The sequence below is a fragment of the Cuculus canorus genome, chromosome 29 (genome assembly GCF_017976375.1).
Source record: "Cuculus canorus isolate bCucCan1 chromosome 29, bCucCan1.pri, whole genome shotgun sequence".
NCBI classification, from domain to species: Eukaryota; Metazoa; Chordata; class Aves; order Cuculiformes; family Cuculidae; genus Cuculus; species Cuculus canorus.
In genome coordinates, this window is record NC_071429.1 from 1763209 (window position 1) to 1788578 (window position 25370).

A 25370-nucleotide genomic window follows, 5' to 3' on the forward strand; every position below is an offset into this window, starting at 1 on the left:
TTAAGAGTGATCAGGTAAAGTCCCAGGAGCTCGGGCGAACGCTAGAGAGTCTATGTGGGTTGGTTGTTTTGTTTTTTTTTTTGATGGATTTGCTTTTTTTAACACCCGACACGGACGCTTTTGAAACTTTAAAAGAAAGAAAGGGCTTGCTCTCTCAGGAGGAGTCTTTTCTTTTTCATACGCCGGTTCTGGAACCAGATCTTCACCTGCTGGTCGCTCAGGTTTAATCGATCTGAGAGCTCCCTCCTTCTTTGGCGAGTAATGAATTCATTGACCATAAACTCCCCTTCCAGCTCTGCCAGTTGCAGCTTGGAATAGGGTTTTCGCTTTTTCCGGGATCGTGTGTGCATCGGGTACCAAGGAGCACCTGGCAAAGGGGGAGCGAGAGTTGAGCACTTGGAAAGGAAAGAAAAAAACCTTCCTCCTTAAAAAAAGGGACACCCCAACATCCCTTCCCGCACCTCCCTGGTGGCCCCGCTGCCCCGAAATCCCCTGCTGTTCTGGCCGTGGGTGCTTGGGGATGCTCCCAGCTGCCTCCCAGGGCCACGGGTGATGCGTGGGACGGGCAGAGGAGGCAGAGGAAAGGAAAAGGGAGGGAGCGTTGGAACCGGGGCACGGAGCAAAGGATGGGCGACAAGTCCGGGACTTCCCCGAGAGGGGCTAACAGGGAAAAAAAACCTCCTCTTCAATGCCAACTTTGAAGACTTTGGGGTGTTTTTTAGGGACCCTCCTTTTCCTCCCCATCCCTCGGGCAGACACACCTCTGCGATGTCCCCAAAACGTGGCCGGACGCTCCACGCCAGGCAGGGATGTGCAACCGCTACCTTTCCCTGAGTCTCTCTCTCTCTCTCTTCCCCCCCTTTTCTTTTTCTTTTTTTTTTTTTTTTTTTTATGGGATATTTACATGTTTATAGCCTTTTCTTTTAAAAGAAGCACCACCTAATAAAACATTAGGGATTTCGGTGCTACCCCTAGTGGTCTCAGCACACATAGACACGCCGCTTCCCATCGCTGAGCCCATGAATTACACCACGAAGGAGCCTCAAGCCGGCAAGTTCCTAAGCAAACCCCCTCCTCCTCTCTTCAAAACCGACCAGACCCAGCCCCGAGACCCCCTCCTCCACCCCCTTTCCCGGGTCTTACCACCGTTGCCTAAAGTGCTGCCTTGGTTCAGGGGGGACACCAAACCCCCAGCTTCTCCGGTCGTGCCTTTATTCCCTTCATTGAGCAAGGAAGAGCTGGAGTCTGACTCCAAGGACTGGCAGGATGGAGGGTCGTGGGGCACCGCCTCGCTGGTCGGATAGTCATATTTGCTGAAATTGCCCCCCATACCAGTGGGAAGGCTGGATTCGAGGGGCAGCAAAGCACTGTCCCTGCCTCTCTCCTCCCGCTTGAGCCCGGTGGTTTCGGAGCAGGTTTCCCGGTAATAACATTTGCTTTCCTCCACCCGGGCGAGGTCGCAGGCTCTACCGAAGGAAGGGTTAATGGAGACGGGGCTGCTCAGGTAGGGTTGAGGGTACCCGTTGCAGGGTTCCGAGGATGCCCAGGGCAGGGAGCAGACGTTATCCCGTCGGGGATAGGAGAGGGAAGGCAACCCGGGCAGCTGCCCTCCGGAGGCACGGAAATTGGGGAAGTAGAAGGTGTCTCCCGTGTGGATGTTCACCAGAGGTCCCACAAAGCCGGGATTAAGGAGGTTGTGCTCGCCCATTTCCGCGGGCCTGACCGAAAGCTTCTACTTTATTGCTATCTGACATTAAACATAGTTAAACCGACGGCTCGGCCCCATTGGTCCGGGGGGGTCACGTGAGCCCCAAATTGCGCTGGGAGGGGGGGGCCTCCCCTCCTTTGGCAGCCGAGACAAAACACAACAGCAAGTTCCGCCTTTTTACGCCTTTTCTCCCCCCTCCAACCCTCCTTTACCCCCCCTTCCCTAGCATAAAAAAATAATAAAAAAAAATCCCACAAAGCATTTTATTAAAATAAAAAAAAAAAAAAAAGAGGCAACGGCTCCCAACGCTGCCTCGAGAACCGCGAAACGCCCTAAAATGTCATCTTCAGCATAAAATAACCCATAGGCGAGGGGTTTGCCCCAAAACCGCTGGACGCCCCTCCCCCGGCACCACCTCGGGGCCCTCCACCAGCTGCAAAAGCGAGGCTGGTTCTCATTAATTAGCTCCTTTATTAACTAAAACAGTTCGAATTTACTATATCTCCCCAATAAATTACTATTAGATATTGTGTCATATAAAGTTTACGGGCTTTTTAAGGAGACGAATGATGGTGCCCGCAACAGGCTCATATTTACACGCGGTGGGACAGAAGAGTTGGAGGCGATTTGCGACCTTTCCTACACTTTTTTATTATTATTATTATTATTATTATTATTATTATTAAAATTTTCTTCCCCCCTTCTCGGACGAGGTGGCTTTGTCGTGGGCTGGGGAAATGCAGGCTCTTGCCGCTCTCTCAAGAAGGGATGGAAGATGTTTTTAACAATCCTCAATCACTTTTATTAATGATCTGTGTCGAATAAAGCAGCCAGGAGAACACGACTGTATACAGCCTTAACTCACCCGGTATATAGTCCATGCTCACCAAGGCACACACACGTATAGAATAAGTGTTCACAGGGATAGAATCAGTGTTCACACCTGATATTTTTTTGCTTATTTTTTGGGTAATGATAAAAATTACAGTTTTTCCTCCATTTCTTTGGTCCCCGCCCCTGGACACAGAGATGCACACACAGAGAACTGGTTCCTCGCCACCTTTATCGCAATTTATTCTGCCCTCGTAACACTACAGAGCTCTTCTTCCCTCCCACCCATCGGCTTCTCCTGGTCACACTGAAAGGAGCTGCTGCAAGGAAATACAAGGAATGGAGGGGGGAAAAAAAAAAAATCAATATTGGCTTCTTTCAGTGCAAAATAAACACGTTGGGAGAAGAAAATAAAACACTGGAAACGGTGCATTGTATGGAAACCGAGAAGACGCAAAGATATTTGAGGGCAGTTTATGTTAGATTTTTTTTTTCCAGGAGTATTTTTTTCCCTTGTCTCTTTTTTTTTCCTTGCTGCTTCCCTCTCCCGCTTTTTCTTTTTTTTTCTTTTTTTTTTCTTTTTTAATTTGTTAAGAAACCGAAATGCCCACCCCGTTCGCTGGCTTTTTGCGTGGCTTTGCATTCCTCCCTGCCTTCAGCAACTCCCAAGCTCTCCCTTTTGCCAGGTTGACTCTGCGAAGTACCGTAAATATTCCTGTAGAGGTAAAACCGCTGCGCGGGGGCGGAGGCTCCGCGGAGGCTGCGCACCTCCCCAGTTGCTGCCTTCCCAGCCGGCAACCAACCTCCCTCACCAATATTTCATCTATTTTTCAACCATGAACCCGGTTTTCCTCATCTAGGGCTTCAGCTAACCTCCTTCCCAGCTCTGCAAGAAAAATCAGGTGCTAATAAAATAACTATTTGAGGTGCTTTTTCGTCTTCCATGGACAGCTCCTGGAGGTGGAAAACGTCTTTTTTTCCACCTCTCCCACCTCTCCTTCTCCCTGGCACATCTATGGATGCGCTACATACATACCTTGCAGATACGTGCATACCTTCCTACGCGCTTTGCCTGCGAAGGAAGAAATACGACTACTAGAAATATTTTGCTAGAATGAAAGTTTAGCACTTTTTTTTTTTTTTTGGTTCTAAAAACCTTGCCAAGGAATTTTTCTCCCTGCAGGTATGAGGTAAAAAAAGCTGCTTGCGATTCCTCCGAGTGTCTTCCCGCTGCAGAAGAAGCTCGCAACGCTGGGCAAGCGTGGGGAGGAATAGTTTATATAAAAATGAGCACGTGATCCCCGGAGGTTGCCATCTGAATTGGCTTTGTTTGCTGTTTTTTTAAAGAAAACCCTTCCTCTACCTTGCTTTTTCCTTTGCGAAATTTCCCCCTAGGAGACGTGCCCGGGTGCTGCACGGCTTTGTTCTCCATCGGACCTTGGGAAAGTCCATTTTTTTTTTGTTTGCTTCAGAGGAATCTTCGAGTATTTAGCGCTTTTCCTCTTCATTTTAATTTTTGCCGGGTGCCAAAAAAAAAAATATTAAAATTAACAAATTTTCACGTTTACCTTCAAGAAAACTATTTTAGAGGCAGCTGCAGGGCTGAGCTGTGGAGCAAGTGAATCAAATTGCTAGAGTCCTCTGCGAAGGGATAATGTCAGCATGGGCATCACAACAAGGGAGAGGGAGAAAAGTACCTCCGGTTCCCTTATTTAGCTGCTTCCCCCCCCACCACCACCAGAGCTGGGAAATGCTACAGCCGTGCTCAGAAATATATTAAGCGATGCACAGCGTGGAGAGTAACTCCCTGCCCTTGGTGGCCTGGAATAGGGCTTTCCAGCTCAGCGCTGCTCCAGCTGCAAGAAGCCAGCAGGTCCAAGGAAAAGGGGGAAAAAAAAACCCTAAGGAGGACCCTTAAGTAAAGCCGCTAGTTTCCCGGAGAATTTTCTTCCCCCTTTAAAACTGCATTTCCCAGTTCAGGTTGAGCGCTTGGGCTTTTTTAATGCTCAGAGCAGGCGGAGAGGGGCTTAAAACCGAAAGCCTGAGCCGAGTGCTGCTGCTTGGGGCACTGGCACTGCTGGCTTAGGCAGCCTCCTCCCTGCACAACCCACCCCAAGCGCCGGCTTCCCAAATATGCATCCCAATTTCTCCCTCCGATCGCTTTACGCAATTCCTTTTCATTTTTTTTTTTTTTCCCCTCCCCTGCCATGTTCCTCCCAAAAAAATAATCTGCCCCAGCCCAGCAAAATAAAAATCTCTGAGCCTTTCTCCATTCGCAGGAATCCCGGTTTTCAGGTAGAGAGACCCTTCGAAGCAGATCTTTAATAATCCTCGGGGAAGGTTGGCTTTTGACCACCTTCCTAAGAAATGCTGGTGGGAAGAAGCCGGGAGAAGCTCTCTGCCTGTGGGAGCATGAAGAAAAAAAAAAATAGCCCCCGAATAAAAAGAGGGAGAGAGAAAAGGCGCTGGAAAAGCAAGATAGCAACGTCTCAGTTCAAGGTCACTGTCTAGTGTAGTAAATAGGATCGACATCTTATGCTAATGACTGTCTCGGCTGAGCATCACCACTGCACGGGGAAAACAACAGCCTCGAGTTTGGGATTGAGTTTTGTGTGCTTTGTCCTTTTCCCCCTCTATTTTGGGGGATTTATCCCTGCGCCCCTCCCTTCCTCCTCTTCCCGGTTTGCACCATCGCAACCCCTCTCTACCAAGCGTGAGAAATAACGATTTCCCCTTCCCCTCCTCCCGCATTTCATCTTCCCCAGGACTGATCTCGGCTGGCGGCTCCCACTTGCTCAGACTCTTTCTCTCCCACCCCTCCAGCCTCGTCTCTTCAACAAATCCAAAATAATACGAAAATCAATAAAAATGCCCCCAACCCAATGGCCTCAGCAAAATATTTACGTTGCAGACGGGGGGGGACTTAGCTCCGCTTTCAGTTTTCTCCCAGAAAAGACCACGAAATTTAACTCTCATAGGGCAAAAATAGTCTTCAACATGGATATCGCATCTTTCTACCGGGAAAAGAGGGGAGAAAAAAGGAAAATTAAAAGGTCTCCTCGTGCGTGTGCAGGTTGGAAAAACTAGATCCTGTCATGGCTCGGCATTTCTGCTCAACTGAATTGGTTGGGAGTTGTAAGGAATTGCGGTGACTCGAACAAGAAGTTAGCTGCCAGGGTCAAAAAGGAAGTATTTAGAATAAATATATAGATACATGACATGGGGAATGAAATAGAGACAGGCTCTGGAAAGCCCACAGAACTGCTGTTTCGGGGTAGCTATATATTATTGAAACCTACCCCGAGTACATCTTCTGATATGGAAAATTCATGTCTACACACCTCTTCTAGATGGAGAAGCGCACAGGACACCTTCTGGACATCTCTAGAGAGAGGGCAATAAAACCGAGCTGGGCAACCCAAAAAATATGAACATGGAAAAGTGGTAAATGGATTCGAATAAAAACGTCTATGACACTTCAGCTCATCCAAAGCACAAATCATCTGGGGCAGCTTTCACTTTGAGCGCAGGCGGGTCTCAGCCTCGGTGCAGGGAATAGTTAAATGCCTGGAATATCATTATATTTTTCCCCAGCTTTGCCAGCAGAGGATCTTCTCCTCCTATTAAATTAATGTAAATTGATGCCTGCATCCTTTGTAAGGCGAAGGTTTAGTCCCAACTTTAGGGAAGTTGGCTTTTTCCGCCAGCTCTGTTTTGGGTGAGAAGTTGGCGTTTTGCACTTCCCTTGGAGGGTTGAAACCCCCCAACAACTGTAACAACAACCCGCTTAATGGACTAGAATTCACGACTCTCGAGCAAATCGCAATTGGAGAGCCTGAAAAGCGTGATCTCACTTATTTAATGTTCCTTGTAAAGGAAGAGAAAGTGGTGGGGAGGAAAGGGAGTTTATTAAACCCACGGCTGGTCCAACTGTGGGCTGAACCAGCTGAGCTCCCTGCCAGGCTCCAGCTTCTCCCCGAAGCGGGAGACACGATATTTTGCTGGATATAATTCTTAAATACCCATAAACACGAGGCTTTCCCAAAATGTGTGGAACCACGTAGGCAAGGCAGTTTATAAGCAAGGAACCAGCAGTGCTGGAGGAGTTTGTGGGATGCGTGTACACACACACCCCGTGTTGGCTGTCAAGTGTCTTAAGGAATAATTTCTTGGCAAAGCCTTTGGGAGCCTCTATTTTGCTGCTAACAACAACAAAAAACACTGTCTTTTTTTTTCTTCTAAGTCTAAGCGCTTCTATAACAAATAGAAAGTTAACGCGCAAGAGTTATACTCACCTCTGCACTGAGCACAGGGCTGCGAGAGCAGAATTCCCCCTCCAGATTAGGAAGTTATTCTTTAAGAAAAATTCGTTAAAGATGAAAAATATATGCAATTTGTAGAGCTGAAGAAAAAAAAGACAAGGACAAAAAGGGAAAACAGAAGAAAAAAAAAGAAAAAAACAAAAGGCAAAAGGAAAAGTAGAAGGAAAAAAGAGAAAAATGAAAGATAAAAGGAAAAACAAAAGGAAAAAAAGGAAAAATATTAGAAATTTAAATAAATAAAATAAAAAGTGGAAAATATTTTAAAAAAAAAAAGGAATAAAATGGTAGGAAAAAAAAAAAAAGAAGGGCGAGGGAAATCCCTTGTCCAGGATTTTACCATAAAGGCTGCTGTTGGGAAGTTATTCAAAGTCCTCGATACAAAGGAAAGAAAAGGCTAAACTTGGGAAACTTCCTTTTCAGGGCTTTATTGTTGGCCATTAGCCCGCCTGTCTAGACTTCAAATAACACCTTGTTTATCTGTAAACAGGAGCGGGAGCTGCCGGGGGCTCCGCCGAGGAGAAGATCAAGGGTGAGGGTCCCCTCGCTTATTATCCCCGCAGCTCATGATGTCAAGGTCAAACAACGCCTAGTCACGGTCAAGGGTAATACAGGAGTGACGTCACGGCCTGCTGACCTAATACTGCGGGCAAGGGCGTCCATAGACAAATAAGCAAAGAACAAGAGAAGTAAGAGATTCCCAATGCCATCTCCCAAGAAGGGTGGGAAGAAATAAGTGTAGAAATAAGGTGGAAAATCATTGGATTAATGTTCCTGGGGGGCACCCGGCTTCCGCGCCCGCGGAACTTCAGCAGGGAAATAAAGAACTATTTCTTCAGGTTTTGTGCGTGTCTGCGTAATCTTGGTTTTAATTCTTCCTCCTCCAGGCGAGAGCCTCCTTCAAAGAGGATGTACTCCTTCTTGGAAGAGGATGACCAATTAACTTGGGTTGTAGATGATATTTTGCCCTTCTTCTGGCACAAACAGCCCCAACCAAGCGTCCCTGGGACGGGGAGGAAGGGTTGACCTCAAAATTTAAGTGAGGGATTATTTTTCTCCGAGCAGCTCCGAAAATATGTTGTTTTTTTTTTTTTCACACAAACCGCCAGGATTAAAGGGACGACTGAGTGTCCGTGGATGTGTGCCGAGGGGAAGGGGAAGGTTTGTCCGTCCCGAGCTCCCAGATTCCCTCTCTGCTCCTGAGGGTCCAATCCTGACCTCGCCCGGCCGCCATCCCCATCCGACCTCGGCGACCTGGGGAAGACTCAGCTTCACTTTTGGGGTTGAACCACGAAGCTCTGAGCAGGATGCGGTCCCCTTTTCCTAGGATGAGTTTCCCCATCATCTGCATCTTCCCTAAACCCCAGTCGGCATCTCAGCATCGCTTGTTTGCATCCCTGCTCCTTCCCGGCTCTGGGACAGGGATGCAGCCTGAGGGAGGGGGTGACCGTGGAGAAGGGGGTGTCGGGGGACACAGGAAAATCAGTATATTTGGAATTATCGTGGGAAATGGGCAGAACTCCTGGTTTCACGGTCTCGCCGGTATCTGCCAACCAAGTCCATCCAAATCGCTTGGTGCCTTGAAGCGCAAGGAACGTATTTCTTATTTCTTCTCGATGTTTGCTTCTGATTTCTTCCCCCCACATCCCTGCCGCCCGCTTTTAATTCCTCCCATGCGATTTGAAAGAGCGACTGCCACTCAAACCAACACCCGGGCAACTCGCTCCCCTTCCAACAAAATTAAACCACAACTGCCAAAACCTTCCCGAATTGGAAACTCCGGGAATAACTTGGCCTCAAATACCCACAGCCGGGGTGGAGGAAATGTATTTATCCATATATCCCCATTCCAGCCGATAATCCTCACTCATTAAGGTTTCAGCAACTCTTTTCTCTGTTTTTTTCCCCAGAACCGGTGCAATTCAGGTACAATGAGGAAGAACGGAGCCACAGCGAGCAGCACGCTCGCTATCGGGATGTCGGATTTGGGCTTGTCTGGAATTGCTCGCAGGCACTGCAGTGTCTGCACACACAGCTTTTTCTTTTTTGAAGTGGAAGAGCATTTTTTTTTGCATCCAAAATACGCGTTCTTGTGCGTTAGGGCGGGTTTTACGAAGGATTTCATCCCGCTATAGAAGCGGCGATGGGGTTTTTTTCGAGGTATTGCGATAGTTTCTAGCTGAGCGTCTTCTAAACAGTAAAATAAGATTAAAATCTCCGCCTGAGCTTCCAGACCACCAAAGTTCTGCAAAATAAATGCAGGACACACCGCGACATCACCCCGATCAGGTTCGCACTCGGAGAATTGAGGGACTTGGGGGGGTGGGAGGCAGAAATCAGGAATCAGAGACTCCTTTTTTCCACACCCCGGGAGGATGGGGAGCTGGGGGAGAGGATCCCAGCCCTCGTTTCGCCCCATTCCTGGTAGAAGACGAAGCCGCGTCCCACCTTGCCGGAGATTTTGGGAAGCATCCAAATCCATATGGATTTGAATCCATAATGTTCTCCCGGCATTTCTGGTGGCTCCACAGGGCGATGTCCGTCCCTGCGTTAAACCAGCGGAGAGACGCACTCCGCGTATCTCTTTTAGACGCATTTATAAAGCTACTTATACACCCATACAGATAGTAAATCGACGGTCGCACTTGCACACATATTTATATATATATAAATTTATATACAACATACATAATATCTACCCATAATTTCATATAATAATGTAGGGCTGCACTTGCACACACACACACACACACACACACGCATATATAAATTTATATATCTAGTATAGATACGTTGTTACATGCGATAGACTATATGTGATAGACAGAAATCACCTTAATACCCAGACTTATATAAATTACACGCACACCATTAAGCCCCGCACACATACATGTAACATATATATAAAATATATATTCACCGACGCCCAGATCATAAAAACAAACGGAGACACACATGCCATTATGCACCCTTGGATAAATATATCTATATATTATATATATATGCCCTTATCCACATGGTCTTGAACACCCAGCCCGCACTTCTGTGCACACCAGTGTTAATCTCTTTTCTACAGAGCCTCTGCCTGCTCTTTCTCCCCCTCCCATAAATATATGCACACATTCAATGCAAATTTAACCCGCAATAACATTGTTTTAGCTTACATCCCTTTAAAAGCCTTTTCTCCCCCCTTCCCCTCCCCTTCGCATCATTTAACGAGGTGATTAAATCTAGCAGATATTAAGGCAGATTGTAATCCGCCTATGGAAACAATTTCCTCTCTCGTATTTCTTCCCGAGCTGCCCGGCCGGCTCAGGGCCGCGTAAATTACGCGAGTGCGGAGCCGGGAGAGCTGCTCGGCGGGGCCAGGGCAGGTTGGGAGATTTTTATCTGGGGCCGGAGCTGAAGTCAAACAGGTTTAGCGAAACGCGTCCTTTGGGAGGGAGATTTAAAGAGATTAGAAGCGTCTCTGAAAAGTCATCGCGTTTTCACCCGGGGTAATTGCGGGTGGGGGGAAAATAAGGTCAAAATAAAGGGGGAAAGAAAAAAAAAAAAAAGAGGGAAAAGTACAAATAAAAATAAAATTTTAAAACCAGCACTCAGCTGGATCAATTTATTTTCTCCGCTTTTTACTTCCCTTGGGAATCCCTTAGGGACAACGTATCTGCCCCTCGCATCTTCCGGGGACCCCTTTCTGAAGCAGTTTCTGCCCAAATTTGCCGGATTCTCCCTCTTCTTCCCTCCCCCCCATCCTTTCACTGCGGAGGTTCCCCCCCCGCCCCTCCCCGGGCTGTATTTGCGGTGGTGGTGAGAGGAGGCGGCTGGAGGGAGGGATGGGAGAGGCAGAGGGCTACAAAGAGGTGCACAAAGGGCCTCTCCTCAAGGCAAAACAACAACAAAAAAAAGAGATTTATTTTTAAGAAATGTCATCTGCAGTTGATACGTATCATCTGGACACCACAATATTATATACATATACAAGACATTTAAAAAAAAAGAAATGATGCTTTTACATATCCAAGAACACTGTCGATAATTAGCCAGGTTAGAGAGGGAAAGAAACAAACCCCAAAGATAATATTGTGCATTTTCCATCTTGTCAGCGGAGACCAGGCATTCCAGTTTTATGGCAGAGAGAGAGAAACCCTCATGAGAACATACCCAAAATAGTCTCGTACAGCAACTCACGGCCACGTCGGACCTAAAAATCAGTGGTTGGGTTGTTTAAGCAGTACCGAGAACTGGTTTTCTTCCCACAATAGCAGCCTGATTTCTTATTTTCGGTCCCTAGTGCCGAGAAAATACGAAGCTGATACAACTTTGCCAAAGGTTCTCCACACATTTATACATCGGTGGGTGAAATGGCACGAGATATGAAAGACTGGTGAAGGGGGTCGGACTATACAGCGTTACATGGCGACATTCAGAGTTCATTTCTCCTTTAACGTAACTACACTCTTAGCTTATTATTATTTTCTTCTAAAAATATACACGGCTTAACCTTATCGATGGGTTTCTCAGAGCAAAACTGGGGTTTTCACAGTCAGAGCGGGGCAGAGGGATAAATCAAAGATGCGCTCGGTGGTTTTTCGAGGGGGGGGAATGCGAGTGTGCATTTGTGAATGTCGATTATTATTATTATTAATTTTAAATAATGACTTGGAATCAGCAGAGTCCCAATGATGTTATCATACAAACTACCAGATAAATATTTACGCTTCTTGCTTCCTTTTCCTTGCCCCTTCTCCAAAGTCATCCTCTGTCAGGTGGTGTGGAGATGCGCTGTCTTGGATTTGCTCACCACTTTCTTCTCCTTGACCCTCCGGTTCTGGAACCAGATAGTCACTTGGCGCTCGGACAGGTTGGTGGTGGCCGAAATCCTCCTCCTCTTCTCTTTGGTGATGAATTTGCTGGCCGCGTACTCTTTTTCCAACTCTTTCAGCTGGATTTTGGTGTAAGGAACCCTTTTTTTCCGTCCCCTCCGATAGCTGCTGACTTCGGGTTGTAAGGGGACCACGTCTGCGTAAAAAAACCAAAATAGAACAGCATAAAGAAGAGGGAAAATGGGGAGTTGCTCCATCCGGAGGAGTGGGGTGGGGAATTCTGCACGTCGGGGAGAGAAAGAAAGGGGAGTAAAAGAAGGATAAATAGTGGAGGAATGCGAGCGAAGAAAGAGAGATGGGGAAAAAAAGACAAGGCAGGCAGAAAGTGCACACAGCTAGGGGACAACAGTATAATAACAATAACGTAATATTCATAATTCACGTGGTGAAAGCCTGTTTGTCTTGGCGACACTGTCTACGCTGATACACAAGGAGCATCAAGTCAACCTGCAGACTCGTGCGCGGATAATCAAAGGGACCTTACAAGTGGGTAGATTTTGGACATCTGGAGCTGCTCCTCAGTTCTTCTCCTTCCTCTCCTCCTCCCTTCCTTTCCCGGCTCCCCAGTAGCAAATCTCCTCCAGGATCCCCGTGGATGCGCATCCCCGAGCACAGAGCCCGGCGCGGAGACAAGTGCATCCCTCACACCCCAGCCCCTCCCGCCGCCTTGATGCAGCCAAGGAAGCCTCTTAGGGGGAGAAAAGGGGGGGAGAACCACTGCAAGAATAACCCCAGCCCCCTCCTTGCAATGACTCTTGCGGGGGGTGAAGAGGGGGAGATGTTCTGTGCTTTGCAAAGGGGCTATTGGGGATGGGATCAGCAGGGATGCGGGGAGCATCTTTACCCCACGGTCTGTTGGTACTGTGGGAGGACGGGGGGTACACAAACACAAAGCTACCCCCAAGCTTTCGGGCAGCCTCAGCCCTTTCCCAGCCCCCTATCAGGGTTGGGGGGTGACCTGGGCGATGAAGCTTCTCGCCGCAAAGGTGTGACCCATCTGGCTGGAGCAGGAAGATGGAGGCGAGCTCTCCTCGGCAGGCAGCGCAGCCCCAATTACGGCCGACAGGAGTTAATTGGGGGGTCCCTGGGGGAGCTTCGGGGCTGATCAGCTTTTCTTTGGGGGTGGGTGAGCTGGGGTGCTGAGGTTGCCACAAATGCCAGTGGTGAAGGGCAGGAATCCCCTTTAGGGTGGTTCACAAGAGCCGCAGGCGGTGGGGAGAGAAAGCCATGGGGGGCCAGCAGCTCCCCCAAATACAGCTTGGATGGAAGGACACCCCCAAAAAAAACTCGCACATCCATCATGCAGCCAACAATGCATCGCCAACCCCCCCGCCTCCCCTAAAAGCTCCCAGGAAAGCCCATTCCTCCATCCCTCATTGTCCCGAAGAAGGAAAATAAATACACTCCCCCCTTTTTCCCTCGGCAGGACTAACAGGACCGGTCCCTTCTCCCCATATAAGATGCTGCAGGGCTCCCCCCCGCCCCATTCATTGTGGTTATTCCCCCTCGCGCTGCTCTTGCGTCCTTCCCCACCCAACCGTGGGACTGGAGGGAGACCGGGAGGCAGCACCCACCATCACCTTCCTCCCCTCGCTGCCGTCGGGGCCCTGTAGGAGCAGCAGGGGAAGGGAGGAGGGGATTTTTTTGGGTTAAATGGTTTCTTCAAGGAGGGGTTTTGCCCTCCTGGCTGCCTGCGGGCTGTCAGTAGGGCAAGATGCCTGCCTGACCTGGTGGAGAAACCCCACCGGTCCCCCCCTGACCCCTCTGCCTCCCTTCTTCCCCTCCAAACAGATTAATTTGTCACTTGACACACATTCCTATAATTGTGTGTAATTGTGATATGATTTACTGTCCCAACCCCCGACGCTTCTCACTGACTGAACTAACAGATAGAGGGTTTATCAAATTATTTCCCCCCCTTTTTAAGCTTCCTGCATGTAGAGAAGCTGCAAACTGCTGGGGAAAATGAAGGGAAAGGCACCGAGAGAGACGCTCTTTAGGTGAGGCAACAAGAGGGAGGAGAGAAGAAAAGGAAGAATTAAACGGCAAAATTACTTCCCCAGCAAGCTCACGGCGTGTATTTTGATTCAGAAACGATTGCTTCACCTTCTTTCCTTACATGTTCATACACATTGCCTTGCACAGGAGGCATTCCAGAGCCATTTCTTTCCCTTTAATTACGTATACAGGCATACACGTATTTATCCGTGTATGTGTGTGTGTGTGTGTATATATAGATATACACACACTCATCCGCACACACGCACATCCACACCTCCGGTGGGAGCTTGGCGGTTGGGAAGCAGGCGAACACGCCTGTTCCCGGAGCAGCCTACCTGGGAAAGGTGATTTCCAAAGGTGTGCAGACTGCGATTGCTCTTTGGAGCAGTACACTTGCCCGTCCCAGCCATTAGAAAGAGCCCAGTGTTGGTAACCTTCCATGGGAAGCAAAGCGTCGTGTCTCGGTTCCGGGTGACCACCGAGCCCCGGGACCACGGACACGTCCAAATAGCCAGGGACAGCCTGGTAGGAGCTAGGAAAACCGGGATAAAAGGCGAATTCTTTGGCCCTCGACGGCAACTCCTCGCCGGGCAGGGGCCCGCCGGCCTCGGGGTACTTCTCCCCGGGGTGATAAGCGCAAGGTTTCTGCTGCAAGTTGACTCCGTGGGAGTGGGACAACCTGCAGCCGTAGTAGCCCCCCCCGAAGGGGTAACCGTAACCCAGCGCGGCGCTGGAAGCCGCCCCCGACGGGCACTGCCGGGGGGGCTCGGCGGCGGCCAGCTCGGCGTAAGCGGCTCCCTGCGGCGGCGGCGGGGCCGTGGGCACGGCGAGCCCCGCGTGGGGCATCATCTCCCGGCAATGCCCCAAGCCTTCCATGCGGTTCTTTTCCCGCGGGGCGTCCTCGCAGCGGCAAGCGAGGCCGTCGGGCCAGCGCGGAGGGAGGCCGAGGGGAGCCGTCATGTCATGCCGATGCCTTCCCGTCGCTTCCTCCGCTTCCACATCCACCTCCTCCTCCTCCTCTTCCTCGGCCGCCGTCGGGGGAAGCTCCTCGCCGCGCCCCGCCGCCCCGCGACCCCCCCAACATATCGGGCCCCCGCGCGCATGCGCCGCCGCCCGCCGCCCGCCGCTCCATTAAGAAATCCGCCGCCGCCACGCCCCCCCCCGCCCCCCCCCGCCCCGACGGGGCCCCTCCCCCGTGACCCCGCCGCCGCGCTCATTGGCTGCCGTCGTGGGGGAAGGGGGGGAGGCGGCACAAAGAGAAGCAGAGGGGTGCGGGGGGGGGGCTGTCCCTGCCCACGCGTGTCGGCTGCGGTGGGACCCCCCCCACACACCCCCGACTCACCTCGAGTCCTCATGTCCCGTCCTCCCCCGCCCCTAAACACACGCGGCACACAGAGGTTCTCGTGAAACCCCTTTCACTTGACGCCCCCCCCACCCCGCGGGAAGGATGCTCACACCGACCTTTTCCCTTAAAGCGCCTCCTTTACCTTTAGCCCCCCCCCCCCCCCCCCCGAGAGAAGAATGCTCACACAGACCCTTTCTCTTAAAGTCTCCCCCTTTCCCTTGAAGCCCCCTCCCTCCCCAGGGAAGGATGCCCAAAGGGACCCTTTCCCTTGAAGCTCCCCCTTTTTCTTGAAGTCCCCCCACCCGGGGGAAGGATGCTTACAGAGAACCTTTCTCTTGAAGGCCCCCCTTCTTTCCCTTGAAGCCACCCCCGGAGAAGAGTGCTCACACAGACATTTTCCTTAAAGCCTCTCCCTTTCCCTTGAAGTCCCCCTCGGGGAAGGATGCTCTAAGCGATATATTGGGGGACACACATAAAGATCCACACCCCCCCCGCTATATTTCAAGGTGAAACGACGGGCATTCACCCCAAGATGCTTCGAGGGGGAGGCCAAACATCACCCCCCCTGCCCTTTTCATGTGCGAGGACAACCTCCTGACTCGATTTCCCTTTGTAAGGTGCTTCCCCCCTTTGCGAAAAAAATGAAAAGAAGGCAAAATTCCTGCCCAAACGCCCCCCTTTCCCCCCTCAGTTTTCATCCCAGGCTCCGAAATAATCTAATTTTCGCCTCCTCGGTACGCGTGGAAAAATTTGGGGGTAAATATTTCGGTAGGGTAGGGGCGAAGTGGGATGGGAGAGGCACGGGGGGGGGCGCTGATGTGTGAGGGTTTATAAAAAGGTGAAATAATTCAGAAATCGGGGCCCCGCTGCCACGGAATTGGCAGAAAAAGAACTGGGGGAAAAAAAGAGAAAAATGGACGGGAAGGATGGGGATGGAGGGAGGGGAACTCGAAGGGGCGCTCGCAGCCCTCAGGGAACCCCCTGGGGAGGAATTCTTAAGGGAGGGAGGGGGCTCAAAGGTCTCCACCACCCCAAAAAGCATAGAAATCGGGAAAAAAAGTGGGAAAATGGTATATTTTGAAGGAATAGACCGTAGAAAGGGAGCTGAGCTCGGCCTGTGCTGCCCCCTCCCCCCAGTTTTCCTGGGAGTGCCGGGAGAGGGAACCTCCAGGTGGCCCTACCTGTCCCCCATCAGTAGGTACACCCCCTTCCCCCCCGCTTGTGTCCCCTTGAGTCCCCAGCAGTTTCCTTGGTGCTGCTGGGTTTGAGGGTGACCCCCCCTCCCCCTCCCTTCCCGTGCGCTCATCCTCCTCCCTCTCTTGCCAAGAGCACCAAAACCAGCCAGAAAAAAAGCAAAAACCCCAGAAACCGCCCCAAATTCTGGAGGAGGGGAGAGTCCCCCCCTCAAAGGAAGCCCTTAAGAGGCGAATTCCAGATCAACCTGCCCCGCTCTGGGCTGACCGAGAGGGATTTGGGGTATCCTAAAGAACTGCCGAAGTCCAAGTTCAAGGCGGAGGAGCCCAAGAGGGTCCCCGGGAACGCTGGGAATGTGGGCGCCTTCCAAAGGCTTCGAGTTGGGTTAAAAAGGGGGAGCCGAAAAATGCTATAGGGGCAGGGGTGGGGAAAGAGAAAAATAACACAAAGGGAATGAAATAGAATGGAAGGAATTAGAATGGAATGAAATAGAATGGAATAGGGTGAATGGGAATGAATCGGAAGAAAATGAACTAGAAGGAAACAATGCAAATATAAAATAAAATGAAATAAAATGAAATAAAATAAAATAAAATAAAATAAAATAAAATAAAATAAAATAAAATAAAATAAAATAAAATAAAATAAAATATCCAGACACAATAATAATAAGCCCGTGCCCTCATCCTTTGGATTCCACAAAGCGCTGCCAGTCCACCCAGCAATCACCCAGGAGAAACATCCCTCCCTACCCCAAGAACCACATGGCTCGCAGGGCTGATGGAAGAAGCCGAGCAAGAAATAATACGTAAATTAAAGCCGGGTGTCCGCCACGTCGGGGGGGAAGGGACAGGGGGAGCTGAACAAACCCCTCCTTTCCCTCCCTGTGCAGCTCGCTCTATTTTTTTTGCGCCTTTAATTTTTATGAACTAGTTAACACTTTGTAGCATCTGTGCTATCTGCGCGGAGCGGGAAGGGGATTAAATGTTAAAAATGTAAAGATTTATGGTAAGGGTAAGAGAGGCGGAACGGGGGATGCGCGGAGCGGGCAGTGGAGGTGGAAGGGAAACGCCACGGTGAAAGGAAAAATACCAGCAAATCGTGCTGGCAGGTTTGAAGAAGGGCTTTTTCACCTCGATTCACGGGGAAATGAAGGCTGGATTTGGTAATTGGGTGGACGAGCACGAGTTAGAAGGCGAAAATTAGAGGAGGGGGTGAAAACAAGGGAAAAAGAGAACAAAACAAGGGAAAAAGAGAGAGGAGAATAACCTCACAAGACAGAAAGAGAAGAAAACAAGAGAAAAAGGGAAGAAATTAAGGGAAAGGAGAAGAGAAAAAGAGGAGAAAACGAGAGAAAACAAGAAGAAAACAAGAGAAAAGAGGAGAAGACAAGGGAAAAAGAGAAGAAAATAAAAGAAAAAGAAGATAAAGGAAAAAGAGGAGGAAAACAAGAAGAAAGAGAAGAAAACATGGGGAAAACAGAAGAAAACTAGAAAAAAGGAAACAGGAAAAAAAGAAGAAAAACAGAAAAAAAGAAGAAAACGAAAGAAAAAAGGTCAATTTTTAGAGGTGAAAGAGAATAATCCCATTTAAAGCGGTAATTTCCTGGGGAAGGGTCGGCGGTTGGGAAAGGAGGAGAGGGACGATGTGCCAAACACCCCTCAGCTCCGAAATCCAGGATTCCTTTTCCCTAAATGCTCTTTATTTTTATTTTTTTCCCCTTCACTTCTTCTCCTTTGTCAGCTTTGAGGGCGATCGGGTGAATGAACCCAACCCAGCTCAGGGATGTTTGCACTTATCCAAATGTGGAACCGCTTAGGAGAGTGGTACCCACAAATAAAAAGTAGGAAGAGAGGAAGGAGCAATTAGAAAGAAGAGCAGATGTGAGATCCATTCGTTAAGTTAGGGTTGTTGTTTTCAAACAGCATTTCCCCACCACCACAACACAAGCCCTTTTTTTTTTACAGCATAATATTCCTCTGCTTGGGCATTTAAGGCTGGAAGAGCCCGCATCGCTTCCACACCATCCCCGCAGCATCACATTCTCAGGATTATTGTTTAAATGGGGGAAATAAGAGGGGAAAATTGACCGATATTAGCTCATTTTGACTTATAAATTCCTTCTGCCGGCTCCAGGCTTGCAGATTGCTCCGGAAAAAAAAAAAAAGGTTTTATATGGATATTTCTGCAGGGAGCGGTTCACTCTCCCTCTAGCAGAGGGCTCCGAGAAGAAAGAAGCTGAATTTTCTTCTTCTGAAACCAAGGATGGGTTTGCTCGGTTCTCTTTCTCTGCCGCCTTGAAGATAGACCCGGAGAGAACTTCAGTATTTATTCCTTTATTTTGATTCCTGCTGGGAAGGAAAAGAGAAACAGAGTCCATGGGGAGAAAATTAATTCTATTTATTTATATATATATATCTCCTTGCTCTATTCTGCCTTACAAAACTGCGAGTTGTTTCTCCAACACTTTAGCTGCTGGGTTTTAAGGCAGTTTTTTGCCCTCTCTCCTCTAAATTAGCCGTTTTCTTTATTGCCACTCTCCCATTTAAAGAAGAAAACCACAGAAATTTAGGGTTGAACCCAGTTTTGCAGGTGAATGCATGTTTGTAGCCACGAATATTGCGGTTTCCAGTGCATTGCATTTGTTAGAAGGCTGAGTCCACTTGCAGATATTCAAGGCAAACTCTCCAAAAGAGGGATTTCTGCCCCAAACTTCTGAAGGTGACTCTGACCCTGCAAACAGGGATGTGTCCTTGGCCAAACACCTACATTCGTGCCAATCTAATGCTGCTCCAAGGCAAGAGCTGCTTCTCCAGACCAGGGAAACTTCGCCCTAAAGAAAATTCATCGAAGCAGAATTTTATCATAAAATCGCTTTTTAGCATCCGAGTCTGCCAGGGGAAAAAAAAGAATGGGCTGGATAATAAAGGAAAAAAGGGAATCCTTTATTTCGGCTAAAGGAGAGATGGAAATAATTCAGCACAAAGCTGCAGCACATTAGTATTTTACGTTTCCTTTTTAAATGTTCCACTTTTTTTACCTTATTTTCCCCCATTTCCTCCCCTCGTTGGTGTCTGAAAGGTTTAGACCCCCCCATCGATACAGCATTTGCTGCAGGAAGAACCTCCCTTATGATTCTTTCTACCTCCATTACAAAGGAAAATGGCCAAGGTATGAGTTTTATTGGAGGAAAATCGACTCCAGCCGCTGTTGGTGCCTCTAAAACACGCAGCAAAAGCCCTACCTTGATTGGGAAAGAAATCTGATTTTCCATTATATATATATATTTTTTTTTTTGGTGGGGGAGATTTTTTTTTTGCTTTTGAGCCCTCCGGGAAATTAAAGCCCGTGGTATGAGAAAATCTGAGCTCAACATCCAATTTTCCCACTGGAATACCAATTTAGTGAAGAAACTATTCCACTCAATCTCATCCTCCTTGCAGAGGAGTCCAAGGAAAGCTTTCCCAGGCTTGGTTCAAAATGTGCTTTGGATAAATAAAAGCCAAAGTCGACTGCTTTTTTCCCAAACTTTGCATGACTTTTAGATTTTTTTTTTTATTTTCCTTAAATCCCAGCATCCTTGGTTGGCCTCACTGCTGAATTAATGCAACCAGGGAGGCTGTGGCCGAGCCTTCGCAGTGTTCCTGCAACAGCAACGCCTGAAATAGCGCAGAAAAAGAAGATTAAATGCAGTCTTCTCTGCTTTGCACCCTAAAAGGGACAAAAAAGCCACCTGAAAAACAAACAAACAAACCAACCAACCAGAGTTTTATATTAAATTATGTTTGTCCCAGGCTTTGGGATTATCACCAGTTCTGCACTCCCATCTCTTGCTTTGGAGAGGTTTATACAGGGAATTAAAATAACCAACCACCCCCCAAGCTGATCTTTAATTTCAATGATTTTAGAGAGAGATGGAGCTGGGAGGGGAGACGCATCCAGGATGGAAACACAATCTGGAGTTACTCCCCCCCTTCCCACTCCCCTCCCCGGCTGGGTCAAACAGTCTCGGGGGTGTCAGATGGGGAATTGAGCCTGACCCGAGACGATCCGGCTTTTCTCCTTCCTAACCTGTCAGATTCCTGCAACCTGTTTGGAGAGGATCCACCCCGAGGCTGTTGTTCAGCCTTTCTCTTGGTGATTTTTTTTTTTTTAACTGCCATCCACAAAGCGGTGCCCCCAGCACCTTCCCAGGACCCCCCGTAATTTGGCACAAGGGGATTTGCTAAACCTGATGTTCTTAGTGTGTTTTGCCTTGGCTTCCCTGCGTTTTGCTATCCAGAAAGGAAAAAAATAAAATAATATAGAAATATACACCTATATATTTACCTATAAAAATACAGATAAGGGTGTATTTTATATTATTATTAAGCTTTCGTGTAAATATATATTTACATATGTAAAATAACACACACATACACATAAAAAATCTCTCCACCTCACCCCAAGACAGGGCCAGAGGTGGATTTGCGAAGCCAAACCTCGCCGTCTCCAACCCCGTGGCTTTATTACCGCGTTTTATCCCTTTTATTTTTCCCCTTTCCCCTCCCTAACCCCGTGCTGAAGTTGAGAGGGAGAAGAGGAAAGGGATAAAAACCTCTTGGTCCTACTTCTCTAACCCATCACCCCAGGGGGGGGACAAGGCGGGGATGCGGCAAACTGTCGGGGGGCTCCCCAAATCCCGCAGCCCTTTTTCTCTCCTCCTCCCCATCCACATCACTTTTTGAGGCAAATAAGGGCTTTTTCTTTTTTTTTTTTCTTCTTTTACAGCCACTCCGGAATGTCCCAACTCTCGGCAATTCCCGCCCCCCCCCCCCCTTCGTTAATTATTGTTATTATTTCCAGGCTGACCTGGTGTAATCGGTGCTTCTTGACTAAGAGATTCGGAGACAGACAAATAAAATCTCTGCATCAATTTAGGGCCTCTGTCTGGTCGGAAGTCCAAGTTCAATTCCAAGTTAAAACAGGAGGTCGCCTGAAGCACTGACAAAAGGAAAAGGGGCCATTTGGTCCGGCTGGTGTCAACAAAGTGTTTTCTAGAGAGCACTTAATTATCCCTTCTCATCATTTCTGCCTTCATATTCTCAGGGACAGAAAGAGAGAGAGGAGCTGGGGACGCTCAGGTGCTTTATTACCATTTGCGCTTGGGTGAGGCTTTATTTTTTTCCCCTTTAAATATAATTTTATTTCTTTATTTGTGGTTCAACACCCCCCCCCCTTTTTTTTTTGGTCATGGAATTGCAGCGATCCGGGCTTGGTTTTTTCCCCCCATCTCCTGGTACCAAATTAACTCAAGATGCGTTTGGAAGGACGGAGATCAGCCAACGTAAGGAACCTTCTTTACTTGCCAAATACCCTTCAGAATCAGTTATATGAAAGCTGTGTTCAGGGCTGCTTCTCCCACACGAACTATTTACTCCTTGGTCCACTTGATGTCCAACTATTTCACTCCTCAGGGCTGCTTGGAGGGGTTGAGAAGGAAGAGTGAGAGCTCTTTGCCAAGTTTATTCACGTTTTCGAAAGCAAAACACTAAAGTTTCATTTCCAGAGGTAGAAACTGAACTTAAATGAACTGTGTTTGCCAAGCTGGGGTTTAGTGTGGATTAAACAGAGAGATATAAATGATGAACAGGCACAAACGATGTCCAGGCATTCACATCTAGCGTAAAAGAGCCATGCAAGCTCCAATTCCAAGCAGCATCACGATGGGAGAAGTATAACTCTTTATGGAGAACCTGGGATTTATTAGGCATTAGCTAGGGAAAATATGTGTGCAATAAGCAAAGAAGCAAGAAAATGGAAACAAAAAAAAAATCTGGTATTTCTCTTCAAAAAACATTGTTGGTTTTGGGAAATGGAGAGATCCCAGCCGGTTCCAAAAAAAAAAATCAGTTGCTGGGCTGAAATTTAAAAGACAAGAAATGCTTAGGGAAATAAAGCAATGTGTGATTCCACCTTGGCAGAGAGAGGCTGAAATGGCTGTGTTTTCCCCAAAAACTTGTGCGGGTTGTGTGTGGGATAGGCCGTTTTGCTGGGTTTTTGTTTTGCAGGATATTTATCTGCCTGAATGGGAATAACTTGGATTTTCAGCCCTGAGCGGGACTGTGCCTCCATCTCAGGTATGGTTATTTATCCTCCAGGGCCATTAATAACACTGATTTCATGTTAGTTTGCCTTCATCGTTAAGAACCCGAGGAAAGTCTTCTTTCCCGAGATTAAACCCCAAATGCAGGTTTGGGTCTTCGAGACGGGCTGAAAAAGCCCTGGCAGGACCCAAGCTCCAGAGCGTCCAAAGCATCAGCAAAACTTTATCACCAGTAAGATATATTTTCACCCTGCATTCGGTTAAAAACGGGTGAAAAAAGGATTTTGCTCCATTATTGGCCAAAAAATGGTGGTTTTCCTCCTTGTCCTGCAAGGCTTTCTCAGGCTCCAGCATGACACGAGTGACCCTCACGACTCCTGTGAGCTTTTCTCCTCCTGAAAGAAACCTTTTCGTGGTTTTTTTCCTTTCTTTCTCGAGGATGCGACTTTACAAGGTGAAGAAAAAATCGACTTCTGTGTTGTCACGCCGGGGCTTTTCGGGGTGAAACGGTAAGAGCGGAGAGCGGAGTCTTCCTCGGGGATAGTCAGAGATGAGCAGGGAAGGCAGGAACGGGGGGGTATGGATGGGCTGGGGGGGTCTTGTGCTTGCTGAGCTGGGGAAAACACGAGTTAAATTGGAGGATGGCAAAAATGTTGCTCCTGGGGACCTGTGGGTGCTGCGGAATACGGCGGTTTATCTTACATAAAAAGGCTTCTGTAGAAATGATGTCGGTTTTTACCCTATAACACTGGGCGTTGGGTGAGGATTCATCCTGCTTTGCAGGAGGGGGAAGGGCTGGGGGTATAAATGAAGTGAAAAGATGCTTGTTTCCTTCTCTTTTATATTGATTTTTAGAGTCGTAAGAGATTTGGCGTTCAGGTGTAAGAGCCGTTTGCCTGATCTGCACAAAATTCGGCAAAGGCACACAGGGACAAAGACCCACGGAGGGACAGGGATGCGCACAGGGACCCACGCAGGGTCAGGGACTTAAGCCGGGACAGGGACTTAGGCTGGGACAATGACCCAGGGAGCGACCCGCAAAGACAGGAGGTGGCTCAGGTGAGAGTCCTCTTTGGCTCCTGAACCTCAGTTTCTAAAAAATTGCCTGAAAGTCGGTGTAAAATCAAAACTCCACTATTTAGAGCCTGTGGCTGCATTGGGTAAACTGCGAGCCCAGTAAAATCTGGGCGATGCATCCATCCCTCTCTATCCCTCCCTCCACACGTCCATCCCTCCATCCTTCCCTGCATGTATCTGTCTATTCCCACACCGATTATACACCAGATCTATATTTAAGACACTCCCTCACAGTATTTTCTTCCGGCACATCTTCCCCGCTGTGCTTATATCTGTCCCTATGTCTCTATCCCGAAAATAAACCAGTTTCCAGCTCTGCCTGGGAGGGATGATGAAGCCCTCGGAGATGCCTCTCATTTTATTTACTCTCCAATTAATTCCTCGTTACCCCTTTTGCTAAAAATAAAAGCCAAACCAAACAAAAACAACTCCAAAAGAGCCACTTATCAAATCTTTCTGCAAAACCATCGCAGGAGTAGAATAGAATCATGGAGTGGTTTGGGTTGGAAGGGACCTTAAAGACCATCCAGTTCCAACCTCCCTGTCATGGGCAGGGACACCTGCATCCCAGGTCTTGCTATGTATTTCGTCTTCCCACAGCTCGCTTCGGAGGTCCGATGGCAGGTTGTGCCTTTCCAATGATGACTATATAATTATGTCCTTTAATTAACGTCTGGTGACTCGCCCAGGGACATTTGGGCTCAAGCTTTTAAAGTGGTATTGACCCCTCTGTTCTTCCTTTACAGATCAGGTGGAGAAGCCAAAGCACTCACCACCTGCTCTCGAGGAGTTAATTCTGGAGTTGAATCTCTCCCAAATATTCACCAGGTGGGGAATTAGGGGAAGAGAAACGAGGAATTTAACGGAGATTTCCGCACGAGGGCAGGGAGCGGGAGGTGGGAACGGTCGGCAGCTCCTGGGCTTCTGTTGGATCTGGGAAAGAAAGTGGTTGGGTGGCTTCTGCAGAGATTTCCCCATCTTATATCAACCTTACGTAAGATCATTTTATTGTATGCAAATGCACTCTGTGAGTTGGAGAACTCTTAGAGCTGTCTACGGGGGGAAAAAAAAACCCGAAAGGTGTTTTTAGGGACCACTCTGGTCCGGTTTCTTCTCTCCAGTTCATGGCAGCGGCACCTGAAGATCTGAGGAGAAACTTATCGCGCTTTGGGAAAAAAATTGACATTTTTTATCTCTGCAGATCAACAGCCTCACTAAAAAGAAAATAAACAGAGAACCTGTGTTTGGGTCTTCACATTAAAATTAGGCATAAGTTTCACGGAAAACAGCAATTTTCCCTGGGTATCATCCCTGCTGTCGCTTTGGCATCTTCCTTAAGTTAATTCCTCCCTCTCTTACCTTTCACTCCTTGAGGATAAATATTGAAATAATATCGGAGCAAAAGATTTTTTTTTCGAAGAGAAAAAATAAGAAAGAACGGTCAACCCCCCATTTCTCTTGGTATGATGCAAAGCTTTTGCAACACCATCTCCTTTCCCGATTTGCAGGCAGAGCCCCAGCCGGGTCACTTCTGCACTTCATGTTATTTTTCCCCCACGAAACTGGCCAATTTTCGACCTACTCGTGAGCATCCGGATTTATTCCCCTCTGAGATCCTCTTGCTGCAGCTCTGTTCCCATTTTTTTTTGCTGCCAAATACATAAATACCAGTTACCGGCCTCTATCAGCTTTCTCGGCTCCAAATATTTACCGATTAAATTCCTTTTTTGCCTCTCTCCAACCCCCACATCAATATTTCCGCCTTATTTTTTCCAGCAGTGCTTTGAGGTTCTTGCAAACTCCTGGCTTTGCTGCTCCTTGTAAAAAGGTTTTGCTCCTACAACGCTGCTCCATGGGTTTGCCAAACACCTGGGAAAAGAGCCGGGATTTGGGGAGGATTGGAGGTTTTCAAAGAAAAGAAAAAGAA

General features: G+C 48.2%; 2 protein-coding genes across 2 annotated transcripts; both read right to left on the reverse strand.

Moving 5' to 3' along the window:
* Positions 1-128: 128 nt before the first annotated feature.
* HOXC12 (homeobox C12) lies at positions 129-1708 on the reverse strand. The gene is made up of 2 exons (XM_009565017.2): positions 1144-1708; positions 129-367 (listed from the first exon to the last, which is right to left on the reverse strand). Exons 1-2 carry the CDS (start codon positions 1706-1708, stop codon positions 129-131), a joined length of 804 nt encoding a protein of 267 aa, XP_009563312.1.
* Positions 1709-10873: 9165 nt separating this feature from the next.
* On the reverse strand, positions 10874-14702 carry HOXC13 (homeobox C13). The gene is made up of 2 exons (XM_054051596.1): positions 14078-14702; positions 10874-11877 (listed from the first exon to the last, which is right to left on the reverse strand). Exons 1-2 carry the CDS (start codon positions 14700-14702, stop codon positions 11621-11623), a joined length of 882 nt encoding a protein of 293 aa, XP_053907571.1. The 3' UTR covers positions 10874-11620.
* Between the last annotated feature and the right edge of the window lie 10668 nt (positions 14703-25370).